This window comes from Dendropsophus ebraccatus, chromosome 5, assembly GCF_027789765.1.
Source record: "Dendropsophus ebraccatus isolate aDenEbr1 chromosome 5, aDenEbr1.pat, whole genome shotgun sequence".
In the NCBI taxonomy this organism is placed as follows: domain Eukaryota; kingdom Metazoa; phylum Chordata; class Amphibia; order Anura; family Hylidae; genus Dendropsophus; species Dendropsophus ebraccatus.
In genome coordinates, this window is record NC_091458.1 from 83,359,759 (window position 1) to 83,383,686 (window position 23,928).

Below are 23,928 nucleotides of genomic sequence, written 5' to 3' on the forward strand. Positions count from 1 at the left end.
TGTTTAAATTTGCAAAATCTAATAAAAATTAAATAAAATAAAAAAACTAACAAAAAAAAAACCCAACAACAATGTTCCTGTTACCAGCCACGCTGCATCCACCACTAATCCGCAAGTTTGGGTCTCCATGGATACGTATTCATTGAAGGCCCGAACTTTTCGATAAGCACATGACTTCAAATCTGGGAGCGCAGCAAGTAACAGGTTCACTGGATTAGCAGGTCCTGCAGGAAGAGCACCCCATTTCCCCCTGGTACACGCGGCAGTGTCTCCTCGGCACCCCCCAGGGCTATACTTTTTTCCTAGCAACACCCCTGGTGCCAGGACAGGGACCTTGCGCCTCACCAGACTGTGAGCTGCGCCTCACAGTTTGAGAATCGCTGCTGTACACAATATACCAGTACACTGTAAGATTTATTAAAACAGTGTTATGTGGCAGAAGTATCACAACTACCTGCATAATAGCAAACTATTGACTATAGCAAGCTATGACCGCAGAGGACAGCACCATCCAAGTTTATTTAGCATCATCATAAATAAAATACTTTATCACAGAAAACCTTTGATTCTTGAATGCTAGTAAGTACTACTATATTTCCATGACATAATGTAAATAGGGCTATTCCACTGTCCTCACCTTCACCTAAAGCCTGAGTGTGCCATGATATCAGAGCACCACTGCTGAGTAACATGGGCATCAGTAAATGTACAATGTGGTCACTAACACTGACAGATGGATACAGGAAGCCAACAAAACATGTACAAATGGGAGGAGCTAAAGGGGTAAATGAATGCACAAGTAGACAGCAGGATTAAACATTAGTGCTAGGGTAATAATTCTACTGTAGAAGTTTGATACAAAAAGATATGGCATTTCTTTATTCTTTAAGCTAAAAAACAACTGATAAAAATTAGTCATGAAAATTATAAATTACTTTTAAAAGCCACTAAAGAATTTCAGCCAGCTTTTTAGGCTGAAAATACAAAGAATATCCATAAGAAGTTAGATTCTTAGATCCTTACATCATTTGAGTATAAACCATAAGTACAGAACTCAATCCAGAGTCAAGGCTTCAAGGACTTTGAAGGACTATCACTGGACTGGTTTAACATCTTCCGTTTTGCAGGTGGACTGTTACTATAGTTTTGTATGTTACAGTGGGACAGCCAGGTTGACTGTGATGCTTGCCCAGCACCTTCAGCTTCCACAGAAACAGAATGAAAATGTACCTCCTCTTTAGATTGTAATGATGCTGTACACGATAGAGTATCTGTATGTGGCAGATGGCCTTGAAAGTTTTGATCCTGGAAATCTGGCAGATGCATAGAGTGTTGAGAGTTTTCACCATCCCTAAATACAGATGAAGAACATGAAGCATTTGAAAGAGATGCATATGGTTCTCCACCTTGATGAGATGATGTATTGTTTCCAGAAGATCTGCCAACTTTGAAAGTGGATTCACGGTGCAAATTGAGTTTTAATTCTGACACAGTAGTCGAGTTGCCATGACACTGACTTCCATTACATAAAGGCTCAACCATGTTATCATGACCATCATTGTCCATGGAGGATTCAGCTGAAGCCCTACTTTGTTTAAGGCTTGGATGACATTCTCTTTGATCTGCTGCATTATGCTTTTGTTTTCCCGATTGTAAACCAAAATCTCTTTGTACCAGTAATTTGCTGTCTCCTGATTCACAACTGATCTGGCAAAAATTTAAAAAACTTGGCTTGGGTTCTCCAAAATAAGCAAGGCCCTCACCGGTATTCAGACAGCTTTCACTCATAGAAGAGTTGGAATTGCAAAGTTCCTTTTTCTTAGGCAAATCGTCAAATACCAATTTTCTGAGATATGTTAAAGGTTTCTTTACATGAGAAGGGCCATTTGCTTTGCCATCTGGTGTGTTCAGGCGAAGAGAGCTAAAAGGCAATGATGAAGTAGGACTTCCAAAGCCTGGAGCCAATTCTCCACCTTCACTTTGACTCTTACTATCTATACTCATCTGCTCACTGCCATTTACCAAAGTAGATGAATATTTACTAGATTTACTTTTCAACTCAGAGGAATCTACAGTTTCACAAAGAGATTGCTGCTTGTTCAACCTGGATGCCTGTCCATTTGATATCAAGCATGCACTACTGGATTCTTCAAAACTGTGGCTCAAAAGCTGCTTTGTTGCATTCAGTTTTTGGCAGGTATAGGTGTTTTTAGCATCAGTTTCGTGTACACAGACAGATTTTTCTTTTTGTATATCCTCTGGTGGCCTTTTCTTAAGTTGCTCAACCTGAGCTTCTAGTTCTTCTATGTATTGATCGCTCCTCTCCAGAGCTTTTTTAAGCCTGCTCATCTCTCGCTCATACTGATCTACTTTTGCTTGCAGTGCAGCCACTGTAAACCTTCCAAACCTATAAGAGATAAGAGGAAAGTTTATGGAATCATAATACTGAAAACTTACCAGGATGATACACAACATGAAATCTAAACACTTAAAGACCCTAATGCTATTGTAATATGATTTAATTAATTTTAGTTTTGTGAAAGGAATAATTTTACACAATATTCTGTTTAGTAAAAATGAAATGGAACTGTTCTAAGCTGGTAAGGACAGAAGACCTTTTGTAAGGCAACACAAGATGAAATGTTAAGAGAAAATATGTTACTACTACTAATACTACAAAGGATGCCCTAATTCTTGTTTAATATGTTGATCATTATTCTGCGCTCTTGAAAAAGATCCAGATTATCAGACCCACTAAGTTATTGCATGTTAGCAATATTACTGTTAACTTAGGATGGCTATACACTGACTTTTCCCTCCTCTGTTCATAGTGTATTCAGGAAATTTACTGACATATATGCAAAATGATTTCATGAGGGTCCACTAGTCAGATGGAGTGCAAGAGTGTCCATTTGACCTTTGTCTGGCCAGCAGCTATCAGTATTATGCAAACAAAAATGGAGAATAAAGCAGAACACAATACCACACCCATAGATGAGATCCTGTAAAAATTATATCCATTGAAAAGATACCTTATTAGACTATGGGTGACTGATGTCCAGTATGTTATCCATTTAATGTATAGATTATGAGCTTTGCAACAGCATTTAACCAATGCTATTTTAGCCTATGGGTAATGGATGTGTTGCACAAATTTTTTAACAGTGGCATCCGTCTCCCATAGGCGATATTGGCATCTGTTTAATGGACATGAAAAAGATCACAATGTATCCATTACAGGGATTCCGTAATAGTCTTGAGTGATGGATGCCACAGTTATGCATCTGCCAAAGCCTGTTTAAAAGTTACATCAGGGGATTTCCCCGGCGTCTACAATAAATTAGAAATGAAAACGTCCCATCGTCCTTGCAGCCCATAGGAGACAACAGCGATCTGCTGCCGCCACTCCTTACACGGAGCGATGGCAGCAGATCGTTGTCAGGCTGATTGTTGCTGTTTCAGCCTGCTGAAAGACAACGATCAGCCAACATCGTGCATGTTGGCTGATTGTTGTCTTCTATTACACGAAACGATTATCGCCCATATTGGTCGGTATTGGCTGGATACAGACGATAATCGCTTTGTGTATTAGGGCTTAGAAAGCTTTCTAGAAATAACCCCACCCAAGATAAAAAGGGTGTGACTTCCTAGGAATTGAATCAGGCAGCATTATTGCTCAGTGGTTAAGACTGTTTTCTTGCAGCACTGGGGTCCTGGGTAAAATTTACTGTTTTCCCTATTGTCGCCTTGCCAGCACACCTGAGAAATAACAGAGAAACAAGTGGGGTGGGACTACTGCACTAAAGACCTTACGCCCAAAGGCTGATTGGTCATCATTAGCCAAGGTGTCTAGACAGCAGTGTTTAGAGAAAGTGTGAAGATTTTTCCAGGTGGCAGCAGGACAAATCTGATCTACAGATGTTGAGGTACTCACAGCGCATGAAGCAGAAACCCCTTAAGTAAAAAAAAGCTTTTAGATTATCTGAAGTAAATCTAACTAGAAAAGTAAGGGCTGTATTTACACAGGTCAACCCCAGTAAGAGAGCACTGATCTGCTCGCTGACTGAGCCTACACACAGCTTGATTATTGTGCAGCAAGGGCAATATTGAGAGAGAGAGAGAGAGAGATAGAGACTGGTGTAATGGAGCCATGTTTGTAGGCAGCCTTGCTCGCACCTGCCTTTTCATCTTTGCCCATACTTTTTGAGGGTGCGTTCACACGTACAGGATCTGCAGCAGATTTGATGGCCCAGAGTTACTTTACATTGAATCTGCAACTTCAAATCTGCGCCATCAAATCTGCTGCAGATCCTGTACGTGTGAACGCACCCTTAAAAGAAATGAGATCAGGGCTTTGTGATGGCCAATCCAAAATATTGTATTTGTTATCCTTAAGGGGGTATTCCACCCAGGAGCGAAAACATGAAATGCTCCCAAAAATATATGTTATTACTCCCCTAGTTCCCCCCTGAGTATTTTGAGCTGTCTCCCATTGCAAGTTTTTCTAAAAGGCGGTCTATATTCAAGATGGCGCTTGTCAGGAAACTACATTTCCCAGCATGCATTGGACCTCCAGATGCATTGCATTCCCAGCATGTATCCGCCTCATCCTGTAGTATCTGCTCATCGATGGCTCAATCTGCTTCTACTTTACACTGTAAACAAAAATATCTATATAGATAGATATGAGAGAGAGAGAGAGAGAGAGAGAGAGAGAGAGAGAGAGAGAGAGAGAGAGAGAGAGAGACATACTAAACACCTGTGCTTTCTTTTCCCCTATACTGCTCAGGAGGCTGTCACTGTTCTGCTGTTTCTCCTCTCCTTGGCCAGGTGCCAGTGGTGGACAGGGTAACAGATGAGGGGTTACAGATTGCCTGGCAACAGTAGAGACAGATCATGTGACTTTGGTCTCAAAAGGGAGGACGAGGACAGAGGAGTGGAGACCAGGAAGTGCACCAGTTGGACCAGGAAATAAGGCTTTTTGCAGCTTCAGGTTATAAGTCAGGATGTGCTGCATAAGAACAGTCCAATTCATGCCCATTTGGCAAAACCCATTTGTGCCCAAGCTTAAACTTCCTGGCTAATGTCTTCTGCTGTTGCTTCAGTATTGCCACAATATTGTTTCCTCAATATTGTTTTCGCTCTTACAGCAAAACAACCCCACAACATGTTGGGGTGTTTCACAGTTGGGATGGTGTTCTTAGGCTTGCAAGCTTCTCCCTTTTTCCTCCAAATATAACAATGGTCATTATGGCCAAACAGATTGATTTTAGTTTTGGCAGACTATAGGACATGTCTCCAAAAATGAAAGTCTGTGTTCCTGTGTGCATTTGCAAACATTAATCAGAGCAGCCTTCCAGTCAATATCGATACACTACTTGTTTTTACTGTGGATAATGACACTCTTACCGGCTTCAGTCAGCGTCTTCACAAGGTTTTTTTCCTTTTCTTCTTTGGTTGATATGCACATTTTTTAACAAAGCATGTTCATCTCAGGGACACAGAACCTGGACGGTATGATGGCTGGACATCTTGTCTGTACTTGTGTATAATTGTTTGTACATATGAACTAAGCACCTTCAGGTATCTGGAAATTGTGTAAAAACGAGACTTGTGTACAGTAAGTCCACAATTCTCTTCCTTGATACCTTGGCTGATTTCTTTAGACTTCAATGACGTTACTCAAAAAAGCAGTGCGTTTCAGATGTGCCTTAAAATACATCCACAGGTGTGTTTATAATAAACTCAGATGTTGCCAGTGAACCTATCAGAAGCTTCCAAAGACATTACATGATATGGGCTGTCCCAAAAACTGTTTAAAAGCATAGTAATGTTAGTGTATGTGAACTTCTGACTTTGCAAAAAGTAATAAAAATGCCTTAAAATTCTCTCTCTCTCTCTCTCTCTCATTCTGGCGTTTGGCAAATATCAATAATTTTGGTAATCCTAACCCCCCCCCCCCTAAAAGAGGAAAGGTTTATTCGGATTTCATGTCAGATGTAAACTTCTGGTTTTATCTGTATCAGCACAAACATTACTTCTGTTAACAACATGTATATAGCAGTGTCAAACAGAAGATGGATTAGTAATTACATAAGGTAGAAACCAAACAAACTAATAAGCTGTTGATACAGGTAGCCGGGATCACAAGATAACAAGCGAAACCTACTGATAACTTATCTAAATCAACAGTACACATATTGGATGGTAAAACCTCTGCATTAATGGATCAACATATCAATTTATGAGGAGGGGAGCCATTTAGACAAGATGTATTCCATGTAGTTTTTGGTGCTAAAAATAAGGTTTCAAATATACAGAATATACAGTTGTTTTACTGCTACAGTTTCTCTCCCAGCAGGCCAAGCTGGTAAATCTCCAGACTTATTGTTCCATATGCACTGTCTCCCAACCTCTGAGTGTCCTCGCTGTAGAGCAGCAGACACCGATTTCCTCCCCATGATATGATGCGGCCCACCGATACATGCCCTATTTCCAATAGGGAAGTAAGAAAATTGGTAACCTCCTGCCAATAGGCATGTATAGGTGGGCAGTGGATAGAATCGGCATCTGCGGCTCTACAGTGAGGACACTCGGAGGTTGGGAGATGGTGTATGTGGAACATCCTCGGAGGAGATGTGATTGGTGAATAATGTGCAGCTGTATCAATTTGTTAGCAGCTGGTGATACATTGGAGATGGGCCTCCATGATTCTTCCCAGTCATCATTGTCAAATGCAGATAGAGCTTGTGCTCACTTGTCGTGCACCAATAAAGAGTGGGCAGCCAATATCTCTGGGAGGACAGGGTCCCTGTGACTTAAGTACACCAGTCCACCAGTATAGGTGTATAAAGAAATAGAAGGAATGGTTTCCAGCTGCCTCATGTTGCTATAGCCCACCTTCGTGCTTGTAAGTAGCGAAATAATTGTGCTTGTAGAAGATCAAATTGTGATTGTAGTTGGGTGAAAAAGACATGTAGAGCCATCATAGAAATCACTAGTAGTAAGTTATGAGCAGTCCAAATAGACAGGCCACTGTGGGAAGTTCGCTCAGGGAAATACTCAGAGAATATTTCAGAGAAGCCAGATACCTTTTTGGTTTGGCTTTTAGGTTTTCCCTAAGTATGAATGTTTTCTTGTACTGGAAAAACAATAGGATGGCGAGACACTAAACCACCAAAAATGTAATGTTGAGTGGATTTGGGCTTTTTTATCTCCTAAACATGAACAGTGGTACAGATTGCTTTTACTAGATCTCCCATGTACTCTAGACAAAGGGTATTTCTTAGGGCCGTATCTTCCCCCTCAGAGGAAACATTTTTCATAGGGGTCTATTATCAGAAAAATCCAATTTATATTTACTAAATGCATATTTTCTAATCTTAGACTTAGGAGTAATAAGAGACGGACCCTTGTCCCAAGGTAACGGCATCCCTGCCTGAGGATTATTTAAAGGAAGAAAGGTCGCTGCTGCTGTTAATGGGACAAGACAACATATGGATGCTCCCTCTGTGTGCCGTCCATATTTACTGATGGATTGCCTGGTAACCCCTAGACTGACTCCTCTCAGTGGCCCTCCCATCCGTTTTCACAGATCAGCAAAAACGGATGGATGCCATACAAATGTTTTCTTCAAGATATTATTGATCACCCCGGTTTTTGAGGTCTAAAGAAAAATACTGATGTGTGGACAAGGTACTATGTGCCTCTGTTTATTTTAATAAAACCAGGGTTATTTAAAAATAAATTAACATATAAAAAAAAAAAAAAAAAAAAAAAAAAATCGCCAGAGCTAAGATGGCTTGACATGCTGTGGATCTCCTAAGAGACACTCAAACAACAACTTTTTTTTTTTTTTTTTTAACAGGATTTTTTTTTTAACAGGATACAAAATTGTGATAGGTAAGGCAAACATGTTGGAGCCTTACACCAGTGCTCAGAATAGAAAAACCACCGCAGAAGCAAAACATCAATGAAATAATGAGTGAGAAGCACCATCAGTTTTCCCTTTGTCCTTTTTTTCTAAAGCCCTTGTGTATAAATCATAGTAAAATCTGCATAATTTATATCTGTAGGCTAATTACAGCTTAGTCATTAATATCTTTAATTAAATCAGAATGTGAAAACATTCTTAATTAATGTTAGTGAAATGATCTTAAAGAACCAGTAGTTCTATTTGAAGAACTGCATCCAAGAATACTTCAGCAATGGAGAATTAATATGCAACGTGTGAGGGCACCAATGATTTGTCATAGTGCGGTGGCACTGTTGCTATTGCTCCTGATAATTTTTAGCTTGTACAAATTATTTTTTAAGAAGACATAGGGTACGTTAACACACAGCACATCAGGTGCAGAAGTAAGTATACATATGTATAAAACATGCCTAATTGCAGATAGTCACCACAATGTACCACCCCTACTCATCTGTCCACTAAGGCTTCAACACACCAGTTATATTAGATGGCCTAAATGAGCAATGTAATGACAACCTGCAGACTAGCTAGTGAGAATACTTCATTTACCATGGGGGAGATTTATTAAGCTGTCTTATAAAACGATTGTCTTTGTGCCAATCACAGCTCAGCGTTCATTTCTCATATTTCTCTGATAAAATGAAAGCTGAGCTGCTATAAAGCGACAAAGAATCTTTATATGAGACAGCTTGACAAATGTTCCCCATATATCTATCTCAAATCAATAGGGTATAGGGTGCCTAAGGATAAGAAATCCTATGCTCATCCCTTTAAAGGGGTGGAAACAAATGTTTTCAAATCAATGAGCGCCAAAAAGTTATACAGATTTGTAAACGAATGCTATTTAAAAATCGCAAGCCTTCCAGTACTTATCAGCTGCTGTATGTCCTACAGGAAGTGGTGTAGCCTCACAGTGTTCTCTGCTGCCATCTCCGAGACAGGAACTGTCCAGAGCAATAGCAAATCGCCATAGAAAACCTCTCCTGCTCTAGCCAGTTCCTACCACGGACAGAGGTGGCAGCAGAGAGCAGTGTGTCAGACTGAAAAGAATGCACCACTTCCTGTAAGACATACAGTAGCTAATAAGTAGTGGAAGACTTGAGATTTTTTAAAAAGAAATTTACAAATCTGTATAACTTTCTAGACATAACATTTCTAACTGCTTTGCATCTAATATATAGGTTTGGACATATTATTGGATAATAGGCACATCAATTTTAAAGTGGATGTACCATAAAGTACATTTGCTTTAAGTGTTGCACATTAATAGAACTGCGTCAGTACGGGGATAGTTTTATAACCACAGCCCAGTTCCCTGGTACAGCCTCGGTCTATTACTGAGCACCGGCCCATGCTCAAGCACTGGAGGCGGGCCGGCCCTCCCCCAGTGGAAGGAAGCCCCGCCTCTCTATGACGCAGCTCCATTGATTCTAATGGAGCTGGGTCACAGATACTCCCACTGGGGACGGGTATGCCTCCAATGCCCGAGTTCAGGCCGGTGCTCATTAACAGACCAGCGCTGTGCCTGGGAACTGGGCTGCGGTTTAAAAAAAATAAATAAATACTGCCGCTGTTCTATTAATGTGCAACATGAATACTGATGGTACATTCGCTTTAAGTTGCATACCAATTCTCAATTCTAAAAAAATAAAAAACAGAAAGTACATTGATAGCATATGAAATTGTACGACACTCAGTCTACATATATTACAGGAAATAAAATAGGCAGTTCACCTACTTTTGTGGTGATCGGAGTTCTACTTCATTTTTTAATCTTAAATTTTCTCTTACACATTCAATACTTTCATTTCTCAGCTTTCGGCTTTCCTTTAACATAAAAAAAAATAGGACAACATGATGCCAACAGGTTGCATGCCAGCATTAAAATGTACAGAAGAACAGCAGCGATGCCTCCTAATGCAGCAACATTGCTTTTAATGAACACTGGGACAGCAATGGCACTTTGTATTCATATTCCCTAAACACAAGGCACGTCCCCCATCTAGGGAGGCAAACAAAGCTTTGCAGTTAGTTCAGAAAGTCATTAAGGGAATCTACTAATTGCTTTTCCATGTTTTTTCACATGGCTAGATATTTTGTAGCCAAGTGAAATTACAATGTGCAGGTATCAGCAAAATAGATGATCATTTTCTTCACTTGACTAAATAAAACAAGACATTTAAATTGTGGAATAAGGCAGCCTACAATAAGTAAATCTACAACAATGAATATTTGACTCTTTAGGGACATTCAGCCATAGAAGTCTTGCTAGTAGGATCGATTTAGCCATTACAGCATAAATTCTAAGCAGAATGTATGTTCTTCTAGGAAAAACACATGCAGCGGACTGTGGAAGTGGTGTATTTACCAGAGGATACAAGGGTTCACATTTACAATTAAGAATCTGTGTCCTTACTTATATTTCAACAATTTTATCGAACCCCTTTCTGCATTTAGACATACACGTCCATTGTATCCGCCATGGCAGTGCAACTGTGATCCCAAATGCTTAAAGGGGTAGTGCGGCAGTAAAGAATTATTGACAGAATAACACACATCACAAAGTTATACAACTTTTTAATGTATGTTATGTCTGTGAATGGCCCCCTTCCCCGTGTCCTACCACCCCCACCCATGTGCCCAGAAGTGTGGTGCGCTATACATACCTGTCACGTGCCGACTCGTCTCCGATCTTCAGTCTGCGATGTCGCCTTCGGGCGGCCGGGCCAAATTCCTCCGAGCGTCCTGAGTGCCGGCCGCCCTCTTCAGCGTCAACGGCTGCTCAGCCGCGATTGGCTGAGCCAAACTGTGCTCAGCCAATCGCGGCTGAGCATCTGATGACGCTGAAGAGGGCGGCCGCCACTCAGGATGCTCGGAGGGATTCGGCCCCGCCGCCCGAAGACGACATCGTAGACTGAAGATCGGAGACGAGTCGGCACGTGACAGGTATGTATAGCGCACCACACTTCCGGGTACACGGGGAAGGGGGCCATTCACAGACATAACATACATTACAAAGTTGTATAACTTTGTAATGTGTGGTATTCTGTCAATAATTCTTTACCACAGCACTACCCCTTTAACCCTATAGGTGCCATCATCAGTGATGACTGCAGAATTTACAGGTAGAAAACAAAACCTTTCAATATCATGCCTACACTTAAAGCGATTCTGTATCCACAATCTGACCCCCCCCCCAAACCACTTGTACCTTCGATAGCTGCTTTTAATCCAAGATCTGTCCTGGGGTCCGTTCGGCAGGTGATGCAGTTATTGTCCTAAAAAAATACTTTTAGGGTGTGTTCACACCTACAGGATCTGCAGCAGATCTGCAGCAGATTTGATGCTGTGTTCAGTTATTTAAATGAAATCTGCTGCAGAAAATCAGCTGCAGATCCTGTAGGTGTGAACACACCATTAAACTTGAAGCCCTGTGCCAAACTTGAGTATCTGTGCCTTAACTTTGCACAACCTCTCTGTCCCTCCTCCCCACCCTCTTCATCATTAGGAATGCTCCAGGCAGATTGCCTCCTATTCCCCACCTGTGTCAGCCCGGCACATGGGCTGGATCGTTAAAGGGGTTGGCCACTTTATAGTAAAATTGCTCAGTGTACAGTATTAGTAAAATTGCTCAGTGTACAGTATTAGTAAGTGTACTCACTGCACTTACTGACAGCAGCTCCCTGTATACCTCATAGAGCTAAAATCAGACTCCCCTTCTCCAGGCTGCCCTGCTGTGTGGTGTTTTGTTCCATAAGATTGCTTACATGAAGGAGCATGTGACCATGCCCCGCCCCCCAGTGTCCACCACTGAGCCTGTATATGTCTATGGAGAACACAGGGGACAGGGCCTGGTCACATGCTCCTCCATGTCAGCCATTTTATGGACAGAAACAAAACAGAGCAGGGCACCACAGCCTGGAAGAGGGGAGTCTGATTTTAGCTCTATGAGGTACACAGGGAGCTGCTGTCAGTATATACCGTGAGTACACTTACTAATACTTTGTACTGACCTATTTTACTATAAAGTGGCCAACCCCTTTAAAGAGGACATGTCACCCCCGTGCCGAGGTGACAGGCTCCCGACCCCCAGCTAGATCCCCTTATACAGACCTCATCTAGCCGAGTCCCGCTCCCGGGACAGAGATATCCTGGTGAGAGGATGGCGTGCACTGTGGGGAGCGGTCCGGCATCCATAGAGAATGAATAGAGCTGGACTCATCTCTGCAGCGCGTGCACGGCTCCATTCATTCTCTATGGATGCCAGACCTATCTCCACAGCGCGCGCCGGCTTCTGACCAGGATATCCCCTCCCGGTGACCGGCTCCGGGAGTGGGTCAGTATAAGGGGGATCTAGCTGGGGGTCGGGAGCCTGTCACACCGGCACGGGGGAGGTGAGGGGTCTCCTTTAAGGACCTGTGCAATGTTCAGCATGGAGAAAATGTTTCAGTGGCATTCCTAATGCTGAAGAGGGTGGGGAGGAGGTACGGAGGGGTGGTGCAAAGTTAGGGCACAGATACTCCCGTTTGGCACGGGCTTCAAGTTTAAAAGTATTTTTTTAGGACAATAACTGCATCACCTGCTGAACGGACTACAGGACAGAACTTGGATTAAAAGCAGCTATCCGAAGGTACAAGTGGTTTGGGGGAGATCAGATTGTGGGTACAGAGTCGCTTTAAGGCCCTATTACACAGAACGATTATTGGTTAAAAATTTGCTAAAATGATCGAAATGAGCAATTATATGTCCGTGTAATAAAACCCAACGATGAAACGACGAATGAAAAATCCTTCATTTTGATCTTTCAACATGTTGAAAAATTATCGTTGGTAGTTTGCTGATCGTTCGCATATTTGTTCGTATAATAAGTCGTTCGTCGATAAAACGTGTTGTGTGGGCTGTCCTGAGGAACAATTAGCGACCATATAATGACGTAAAAGTGATCGTTCATAACAGTAATCAGTTAATGTAATAAGCGCAGAATCCTTCCCTAAAAAATTGCTAGTTATCTCTAGCGAACGATTGTTATATTGATTATATATGATTATGATATATTATATTACATATGATTTGTTTTCTTCGGTTATAAACAATCACAAACAAAAGCTTTTGTGACACCATAATACACAGAATTATAGTAATTAGTTACAATCTTTGTTTGATCATTTTTGTGCTGCTGTAATAGACTTTGTCTTCTTTGACACTTGCCACCATAGAAGAATGTAGTTTTTAGTGGTTTGGAAGCAGAGATATCTAAAAATTAACATACAATGTGTGTTCTTGTCCTACTAGCTATCTAACACTACTAGCAGTTGTAGGGAGTTTTGCTGCTGACAGATTACCTTTACCTTTTGGAATGCTGTGATCCAAACGTCTTCAGTTCCTAAAGCCTGAACATGGTTTAATCTTTGAGGCTGGGTTCACACTATGTATATTTGAGGCTGTATTTGTGAGGCTGTATAGCAACCAAAACCAGGAGTGGATTGAAAACACAGAAAGGCTCTGTTCACATAATGTTGTAATTGAGTGGATGGCCATCATTTAATGGCAAATATTTGCTGTTATTTTAAAACAACGGCTGTGGTATTGAAATAATGGCCGTTATTTACTGTTATATGGCGGCCATCCACTCAATTTCAACATTGTGTGAACAGATCCTTTCTGTGTTTTCAATCCACTCCTGGTTTTGGTTGCTATGAGGACCTGACATGAGGACCAAATACTGCCTGAAATATACATAGTGTGAACCCAGCCTAAAAGAAATCTGCCTTAAATGAGGGCAGCAAAAACTAGTGACAGAAATGCTGAACAGACTGGTGTATTACTTACATCATTCTTTTCAGCCATTCTCCTAATACGCAGGAGAATAGGATTCCTGCCACACTTCTCCCCCCGCCCTCCAGCTGCTAATTGACAGGTGACTGCCTGTATACAGTATGGATAGATAACTGCCAATCAGCAGCTGGTGGGCAGAGTTTTCTGCTTCTCATGAATATCCAGGACTACTGGGCTCATAAACATAATGGAGAGGACTACTTATTGTCCATGTTAGTCATAAGAATATCTCTGTATAATCTGTGTAGAGCAATGTAAGTGATTCTGCTACCCTTAGATGGGACAGCCTAAACCTGCTGACAGAGTCACTTTAAGGGTGTGTTCACACCTACCGGATCCGCAGCGGATTTTCATGCTGCGAGTTTGCAGTGAAATCATCTGCGGATCCTGTACTGTGAAGCTCAATGGGTCCCATACACGCAGCGGATCCGGACCCTTTAACCCCTGCGCCGGCGGCGGCCGGCCGCAGCTTACAGTCCCGGCCCCCTTAAAACCCTGCACCGCCCGCACGATCGCCGCCCCGCGTAATTCACCTTCAACAAGGTTTACCTGTTGCTCTGTCTGCCATAGGAGACACATAACGTAAAGCCGACCCCTCAGCTGAAAATAAAGATCAGAAGGAAAATGACTTTTTCGCTACAAGATTTTACCAACATGGAATCCTGCCTCTTGACCCATACTGGGTAAATGTATTTCCTGGTTGCCTTTATAATTGCATTGCTAGATTTTGTGTTCTTTTAAATCTACAGGAAACAAATAGTAATTGTATATACACTATACTACATATAGTATTGAGTGAGCCACTTACAAAATTCTGCTTGTGGTCCTTGGAAACACACATGGATTTTTAGATATTTTCTTGCAGCACTGCATTGGCATAGATAATAGGCATTGCAAAGAAAAGGATAAAATCTAAAAAATGTACATGACTTTGATGCATATTCCAACTGACTATGACCTTATGTGATACGAAGGCTGTATTCACCTGTTTTACGGCTGCAAATTTCAGCCCAACCACCCACCCTTCCAGTACCAAAGTGATCTATAATTATAGTTGTCAGTTCAGGTCATTGGACCCGTGTGGGTTGAGTGAGGACTAACAGCCATCTTACAGGTATAAAACTGCTCCAGTATTAGGCTTGTGTAAATCTGGCCTTAGAGGGAAACAGCTAACCTGCTCATATGTCCCTACAGGGCGTTGAAGATAAAGAAAATTTTCTTACTTGATCCTCAGCCCCATTTTTCAGAACTTTGCTTATTAGACATGTAAATGAGGCTATTGGTGCACTGTGGATGGGACTACTGCCCTCAGTGCACTGATCTGTCCCTGATGGCCTGCCCTCCTAATGAATATTCTACCGGCCCAATAGTCATTAGGAGGGCGTGTCGGCCAGGGTAGATTGGTACACCAAGGGCAGTAGTCCAGTCCCCAGTGCACCAAACCACCTCTAATAAAACAACAAAGTTCCCGTAAATTACCTTCATCCTTTAGATGCTTCTAATATGCTGCTGATAGTTTCCCCTTAGGGTATGTTTATACTGAGCAAAATCGGACAGAATTCCACCGTGCTCAGTGTGTCATTGCCCGTCTATGGGAGAGCGCGCGCTCCTCCGCTGCCGCAGCACTCCGCTCAAAGTAGTGACATGTCACTTCTTTTAGCGGAGAGGGGAGGAAGCGGATGCACGCGCAACCTCTCATTCGGTCACCATAGGACACCGAGCACGACGGAGCTCTCCGCCGCGGAATTCTGCCGTATTTTCTCAGTGTAAACATATTAAGCTGGAAATGCTGGAACGCTGTAAGCTACTGGACTCTAACTACTGATATGTAAGCAATGGCTGTGCATAGGCACCTCTAATTCCACTGAACTCACTGAAGGCTATGGAAAGGAATGTAATAAAGGGAACACCTTTCCTCCATGCAGATGAGTTAGTTTCTCTAATGTCTATAACATACCAGACTACTGGTCTACAAAAGTTACACTTGCATGAAAAATAAAGAACTCAAATAACCTATATGTCAAATTTTCAGCTGACTGACATGAAACTCACCTCTTTCAACTTTTCATTGTCCTCTACAACTTTCTTGTTGGCAGCAGTCACCATTTCCAGCTTTCTGCTCCATTCTTCCAACAAACTATGACTAATGCCTCTTGTGTCCTCAGCTTCTTTGTTCCTACAATTACAGGATACGGAAGCGGGATGAGTTCCTTCACTGAGGCGTTCTTCTAATCGAAGATTTCTTCTCTTTAGCTCTTCTGTCTCCTTCACTAGTGATTCTATTTCTTCCTAAAACATACAAAATACATGTTTAAGGCTTATGTTGGCTAACATAGAGAGATTTATCGGACAGATTTTTTAAGCCAAAGCCAGGAATGGATTTGAAAAAAGAAATCTCAGTCTTTCCTTTATGACCTGTTCCCTGTTTATAGTCTGTTCCTGGCCTTGTCTTCAAAAATCTGTCAGATAAATCGCACCATAAGAATCATGCTTCTGGCAAGTCTTCTAATTGTAACCACCACATTCAACCTTCACAATGGCACTGAAATGCAAATATTTAGCAATTTCATAGCTTTTTAAATACTGCAACTATTTTTTTTTTATCTACCCCATCTTCTAATGGCAGAAAATAAAGCATTTTTTATTTTAAACTGGATGATATATTTTAAGTCTTTATAGCCAGAAACTGCATTTTTTTTCAAAAATAAATCCCCTTCTTATTTAGTGAATTGTGTAGCGAGGACATTTTTGTTTATTTTTCTTTTATATATATTTTTTTTATATACAGAGTGCATTTTTAAAATTATCTTCCAGTATTGGAAACTTAGTAAGAACACAATATCTTTGTATAACCTGATATCCCCATGAACAGATAAAGGATATATACAAGAATAAAAACGACATCTAATGAGTGTTGTCTTCAGCTGTCTGACAGAGAAGAGGGAGGGCAGTCACAGTGAGATTGCGCTGCTGTTGGCCCAGTGTAGAGAAGTGCACAGTATGTAATGTAATAGGAAAATAACAGAGGAAGCGCACTATTAAGGGGAACCAACCAGCCCAATTGGCCTGATTTGGTTTCCTGGAGCACTGTATATAGCTCCTGAGCAGCTCGCAGCCCACGGAGCAGAAGTTATACACGGGATTAAATGAAGTTTTATTCCCCGGCCTGTGGCAGGCAGGTAGTTATTTGGGTGGCTCCCTGCCCGTGTCTAGTCAGTGTTCTCAGAGAGGCCCATTATTGCTGATCGGGGTATTTGTCAGCCGAGTCATGGTGTAACAGGGGGGGGAAGAGATGAAGGATGTGGCGCTGCAGGGGTATGGGGAATACATTCTTTATTATGTTCCCCCCACCCCCTGCCCAAACTGATTTTTCCCCGCTGGACTTCTCCTTTAAATCTATTCTACTTAGAGGGTTAATGTGACAGGGCACTGTGTTCAGAGCATGGGCTTCCCTTTATATTCCTCTTCCCTTGAGATTTTTCAGAAGACTTAAAAGTTAGACCAAATCCTACTGTTTTCTTTCAGACTGCACCTATGTGAAAAGCAGAATATCACATCAATTGTCAAAACAGACAATATTACCTCATATTCTTTCTGAAGAAGTTCAAGTCTAGTTTTACGGAGGTGCTTTCGGCCTGAATGAGTCAGTGTGCCTTCATCTTCACTTGTTCCTCCTGACAACAAAAAAGGCTTAGTGATTTTAGTGCAAGTAAAAAACTGAACTCACAATGTAGCAATGTACTTAATATGTTAGGTAAGGTTAGTCTGTTTGCTGATGACACAAAAGTGTGCAATAGGGTTGATATTCCTGGTGGTGTCAGCAATATGGAAAATGATTTAACTTTGCTAGATAAGTGGTCCAAACAATGGAAACTACAGTGCAAAGTTTTCAAATGTAAAATAATGCACTTGGGGAAAAGGAATCCTCTATCCGAGTATCATATCAGCAGTTTTGTGTTGGCAAAGACTTCAGTAGAGAAGGATTTAGGGGTAGCGATTTCTGACAGCCTTAAAACGAGTCACCAGTGCAACGAGGCGGTGGGGAAAGCAAATCGTATGCTGGGCTGTATAGCTAGAGGTATAACCAGTAGGAAGAGGGGGATATTGTGATCCCGCTGTATAGAGCTCTGGTGAGGCCACATCTGGAATACTGTGTCCAGTTCTGGAGACCTCACCTAAAAAAAAGGACATTTATAAAATAGATCGAGTCCAAAGACAGGCTACAAAAATGGTGGAGGGTGTCAGGCATAAACCATAGCAGGAAAGACTTAAGGATTTGAATCTGTCTGAATAGTCTGGAGGAAAGAAGGGAAAGGGGAACAAGAGGACACAGCGAGAGGTTAGTTGGGGGAAAGATCAGAAGTAACGTGACAAAATATTATTTTACTGAAAGAGTAGTGGATGCTTGGAACAAACTTCCAGCAGATGTGTTTTGTAAATCTACAACAGAATTTAAACCTGCCTGGGATAAATATCTGTCTTAAGATAATAAGAAGGGACATACTAAAAGGGCAGATTAAATGGACCTAGTGGTCTTTTTCTGCCAACAATATTCTATGTTTAGTTTTCATGTTTATAATAAATTCAGTAAGTTCACTTTCACAAATTAATATTCACTAGTGTTATGGGGCAATAAAAAGCTCTCAAAGGTACATAAAATTATTCAACTTTTAATATACCCATTTTACTGATTCTTGCTCTGCAGGAATAGAGAGGACCGTGGAAACAGCTGCACAGTTTCCCCCAAATCTGCATGTATATGTCTGTGAAATATATTCGGATTTCTTATCAGGAAATCCTGATAAATTTATGGACCCATAGACTTCTATTAGGTATAGCCGCCCTTCAGTTGTTTTCCTGAAGGGTGCTTGTTCTGGAAAATAGGTCTGAAAATTAAAGGTTCTTATTTCTCGTCTGGATGCACAACTGAAAACTTGCCGGAATTCTGCATGTCAATCACTCTTGTGGTCGGGTCCGCCTTATGCCTCTGGTTACAAAAGGACACTCTCTCCCCCTGCACTCCAGCACAAAAGCAGAGCAAGAACAGAGCAAAGAAGACAAGCTGGAGAGCAATGCTGCAGCTGTACAGCAGGTTATGTATTTATTTTTATTTTTTTTCTCTTTAGTTTTACGGTGAGGAAGTACAGATAGTTTCCTGATGCCTCCTAAAAGATTCCCTGACCAGTATTCTGGCTGTTAAATTGCATGGACATGTGCATGAAGCTCAGGGAATCTGGAGCAACCAGCACTACAGAAAAAAAACAGCACAAGAAACTCCAAAACAAATTAATTAATACTGTGCCATTTGAATAACTGCAGCTAACACTGTATACACAGCCCCCACTCCCCTCACCACTGACTTAACATCTGTGCCTGTATACTACATACCTACATAATATGGTAACTAATTTACATTAGATTATTATTCTTGTATAGTTATAACTCCAGCAGTACTGCCTATGACCACTATCATGGTTAAATGGGCACTGTTTTTATAACTTTCAAAATCAAACAGAGGATGTAAAATAAAGCATGCTTGCAATTAACATTAATACATCTCTTTTGTGTTGATATGGATCCCTGCTGCACAGCATAGCTCTGTTGTGCAGTTCCCCGAGGCTACCAGCCGTGTCTGCTTTACAGCGTGTAAAAAGTAGTTTTATTCCACCAGGCGAGGACAGCAGAGGGGCAGCAACGAGTCATCTGGGCAATGAGCTACCCATGACTAGCCACGGCTCTCTGCCTGTCAGCTCGCATTGTGGGGATGACATGATTGTCAATCATCCCCACACTGCGTGCTGACAGACACATGACAAGACACGGGCAGCTTTCCACCAACATGACTAGTTGCTGCCCCTCTACCGTCCCTCACCCAGTGGAATAAAACTATTCCCTCCCCCCCCCCACTGTATAACAGACACGACTGGTAAACTCGGAGAGCTGCACAGCAGAGCTATACTGTGCAGCAGGGAACCATATTGACACAATTGTGCTGTTTGGTTGCCTTTAAAAGAAAGCTATACTTGTATCCAGTCTCCTGAAGGCAGTGTTTTGGTCTTGTGCTAGTTTAACACAGGACCAAACACAGGAAGTCCCATCAAGTACAGAGAGTCATGGCTCAATGTGTCCACCAATCACATGACTGTCTTCTTTGTGAGCGCTCAGATGGCTTGGGAAACGCGGGACTTCCTGTGTTTAGTCTTTTTTTTTGTCAACCAAAACAAGACTAAAAATCTGCCTTCAGGAGACTGGACCTGGATACAAGTACAACTTTGTTTTACAGCATGATAGAAAAAAAAAACAATTAATGTAAAATGCAAACTTGCTTTATATCACATCTACTGATGATTTAGATTTTGAAAGTTATGGCGACAGGTACACTTTATGTAATGTGTCTCTAAAAAAAAAAAGCAATTGGTAAAGTCTGACTTTATTACCATGATCACACTATAAAATAAAATATTTTTGGCAATTGTTAAGCATAAATAGAAAGCACTTTAAGGAGATGTCTAGTTATTTGAACAGGGGGAACATGTCCTTACTTACCTCTCCCTTGTCTGTTATCTGTTGCATGGCAGGCTGCAGGTCCCCAACTGGAAGGCATTTTCCCCCAAGTCCCCCCCCCCCCCATACCCATGCCGGCTAATGGTTTGCACGTTCAGCCAATCAGGGACTGCAGCAGTGGCTTGCCCCAGTCACTGATTGGCTAAGCGGCCAGTCCATCAACCGGGTCATGACATTGGCAATACATAAGACCCTGCAGCGACATTCCAGCACTGGAGAGGCATGGAGAGAGGTGAGTTGTGATAGTTTGTTATCTTCTCCCCTGATCCTGCCAGTTGGAAAATGTTTCAAATCGCCAGACTTCCCCTTTAACAAAATTGAGCATACCTATGATATTCTTGCAGGGATTCTCTGGAGTTATAGGCACCCTGCAGGCTGGGCACTGGCTGTTGTTTTTCAACCACAGTTCAATGCAAACTGAACAGAAGACATGATAGTTGGCGCAAATGACAGGCTGCCGTACCTGTGACCATAAAGAGAAAAGAAGACTTTAATAGAAACAAGTACACATTAAGGCCAAACATGTTTGCAATGAGTACAATCAGTAAGGTCTGTCACAAATCAACTAGTGCCAAAGATTTGTAATTTACTTCTACTAAAAACATCTTCAGTCTTCCAGTGCTTATCAGCTGCTGTATGTCCTGCAGGAAGTGGTATTCTTTCCAATCTGGAGAGCAGGAAAGGTTTTCTATTGGGGATTTGCTACTGCTCTGGAAAATTCTTGTAACAGACAGAGGTGGCAGCAGAGAGCACTGTGTCAGACTAGAAAGAATACACCAATTCCTGCAGGACATGAAGGAGCTGATAAGTACTGGAAGACTGGAGATTTTTTTAAAGAAGTAAATTACAAATCTCTGACATTAGTTGATTTCATTGAACATTTTTCGGGGGTAAACCAACCCTTTAAGGGCAAAAACCTCTGGAAGGTATGGATACGGCGCAGGCCAACCTTTGGAAGTTATGGATACGGCACAGGCCGACCTCTGGAAGATATGGATATGGCGCAGGCCGACCTCTGGAAGATATGGATACGGCGCAGGCCGACCTCTGGAAGTTATGGATACCTCTGGAAGATATGGATACGGCGCAGGCCGACCTCTGGAAGTTATGGATACCTCTGGGAGATATGGATACGGCGCAGGCCGACCTCTGGAAGTTATGGATACCTCTGGAAGATATGGATACAGCGCAGGCCGACCTCTGAAAGATATGGATACGGCGCAGGCCGACCTCTGGAAGATATGGATACAGCGCAGGCCGACCTCTGGAAGATATGGATACAGCGCAGGCCGACCTCTGGAAGATATGGATACAGCGCAGGCCGACCTCTGAAAGATATAGATACGGCGCAGGCCGACCTCTGAAAGATATGGATACGGCGCAGGCCGACCTCTGGAAGATATGGATACAGCGCAGGCCGACCTCTGGAAGATATGGATACAGCGCAGGCCGACCTCTGGAAGATATGGATACAGCGCAGGCCGACCTCTGAAAGATATGGATACGGTGCAGGCCGACCTCTGAAAGATATGGATACGGCGCAGGCCGACCTCTGGAAGATATGGATTGCTTTTCCTGGCAGCCTTCGGGCTGCATCCAACCTCCCCAGTACTGCTACATGAGAACCACATCACCTGCTGCTCTCTCTCCCCCATATGCAGAACCACACAGGGATATAGACAGGAAGGTCCTGGACGCTCAGCAGCAGCAGGAGGATAACACTGAGAGCAGGCTGTGTATGGAGGCGCTTACCTTGCCCAGGCAGATGTGGCAGCTGATGGGCAGAGTCATTGCCAGGGTGACGCTCTGCACATTGTGTGCCATGCTGCCAGCCCGCTCCCTGCAGCCCGCCGTGCAGCACTGCACTTTTCCACATACACAAAGGCAAAGGGCAGGTTGTAGCTGGGTAGATGCTATTTCCAAGTGGGATAAAGGACCTTTGATGACATCATGCCCACGTGACCGGCTTCTTGTGTGGGCGGGGCTATCACCAGTCTGCATGCTCCCGGGCTGTTCTTCAGCACAGGGAAGTTAGTATGGAGTTGATAGAGTTTGCTGTAACCTGGGCGCGCTGTGCAGTGTAAGATGGGGAAGGGAGGGAAGGGGCTGTTCTGTTCTGCAATGCTCTGCAGGGAAAATGGGCTGGTGGCTGTACTGTACTGTAAAGTTCTGCAGATATGGGTCTGGTTGCTATTCTGTTATGCAATGTTCTGCAGAGGCTGATGGCTGTACCGCTGATTATATTCTGCAGAGACAGGTTGTTGTTTTGGTTGTACTGTTAAGCAATGTTCTGCAGGGACAGATGACTTTACAGTTAAGCAATGTTCTGCAGGGACAGCTGACTGTACTGTTATGCGATGTTTTGCAGGGACAGATGACTGTACTGTTAAGCAATGTTCTGAAGGAACAGGGGACTGTACTGTTATGCGATGTTCTGCAGGGACAGGGGACTGTACTGTTACGCGATGTTCTGCAGGGACAGATGACTGTACTGTTAAGCAATGTTCTGAAGGAACAGGGGACTGTACTGTTATGCGATGTTCTGCAGGGACAGGGGACTGTACTGTTACGCGATGTTCTGCAGGGACAGGGGACTGTACTGTTATGTGATGTTCTGCAGGGACAGGGGACTGTACTGTTATGCGATGTTCTGCAGGGACAGGGGACTGTACTGTTACGCGATGTTCTGCAGGGACAGGGGACTGTACTGTTAAGCAATGTTCTGAAGGAACAGGGGACTGTACTGTTATGCGATGTTCTGCAGGGACAGGGGACTGTACTGTTATGCGATGTTCTGCAGGGACAGGGGACTGTACTGTTACGCGATGTTCTGCAGGGACAGGGGACTGTACTGTTATGTGATGTTCTGAAGGAACAGGGGACTGTACTGTTAAGCAATGTTCTGAAGGAACAGGGGACTGTACTGTTAAGCAATGTTCTGAAGGAACAGGGGACTGTACTGTTATGCGATGTTCTGCTGGGACAGGGAACTGTACTGTTATGCGATGTTCTGCAGGGACAGATGACTGTACTGTTAAGCAATGTTCTGCAGGGACAGGGGACTGTTCTGTTATGTGATGTTCAGCTGGGAAATGTGAAATGTTTTTTCCTGATGACAGGTGCACTTTAAAGGGGTAATCTGGCGCCGATAAGAAAAAAACAAACAATCAATCATAAACATAGTTTTTACATTTACCATCCCCCCTGAGTCTGTCTCCGTTTGAATTTCCCGCTGTTTACAGGTCCCTGAAGCTCCAGTTGGTGTCTTAATTTTTTCTTCACTTCCTGGTTTGGTCTTTCCCATGATGCACTTTGTCTCCTGTGATGTCTAACTGACTCTGTAAAAGTGTTAGATGGCTTACATCTTATTCAGCCAATCAGAGCTGAGCAACCTGAGTCATCTGACAAAGGGAGGATGGCCTAAAAGGGTTTAGACCCCCCTTCCTCTTGATGATGTCATTGTCACAAAATGGCTTCCACAGAGCAGCCTGGGGTCAATAGTCATTAGGTAAGAATGAGTTTTTTTCACTTCCTGGTGGGGGGAAAAGATAGGG

The 23,928-nt window shown here is 42.6% G+C and overlaps 1 protein-coding gene across 2 annotated transcripts; it reads right to left on the reverse strand.

Moving 5' to 3' along the window:
* Positions 1–441: 441 nt before the first annotated feature.
* On the reverse strand, positions 442–22,285 carry OBI1 (ORC ubiquitin ligase 1). 2 transcript variants are annotated; one of them, XM_069972334.1, is made up of 7 exons: positions 22,127–22,285; positions 20,702–20,837; positions 17,393–17,484; positions 15,863–16,099; positions 14,360–14,410; positions 9,714–9,802; positions 442–2,407 (listed from the first exon to the last, which is right to left on the reverse strand). In XM_069972334.1, exons 1-7 carry the CDS (start codon positions 22,196–22,198, stop codon positions 1,066–1,068), a joined length of 2,019 nt encoding a protein of 672 aa, XP_069828435.1. In that variant the 5' UTR covers positions 22,199–22,285; the 3' UTR covers positions 442–1,065. The 2 variants fall into 2 exon arrangements, with proteins under 2 accessions (XP_069828435.1, XP_069828436.1); XM_069972335.1 differs by lacking the exon at positions 14,360–14,410 and having other exon boundaries at positions 443–2,407.
* Positions 22,286–23,928: the final 1,643 nt, after the last annotated feature.

What these genes read in the sequence shown, in the direction of transcription:
- OBI1 (XM_069972334.1), bottom strand. Translation starts at nt 22,198, where the DNA reads ATGGCACACAATGTGCAGAGCGTCACCCTGGCAATGACTCTGCCCATC. An exon ending in GCCACATCTGCCTGGGCAAG is followed by an intron (nt 20,838 to 22,126) that starts GTAAGCGCCTCC and finishes TTATGGTCACAG; the next exon opens with GTACGGCAGCCTGTCATTTG. An exon ending in GAACTCCGATCACCACAAAA is followed by an intron (nt 2,408 to 9,713) that starts GTAGGTGAACTG and finishes TATCTCTTATAG; the next exon opens with GTTTGGAAGGTTTACAGTGG.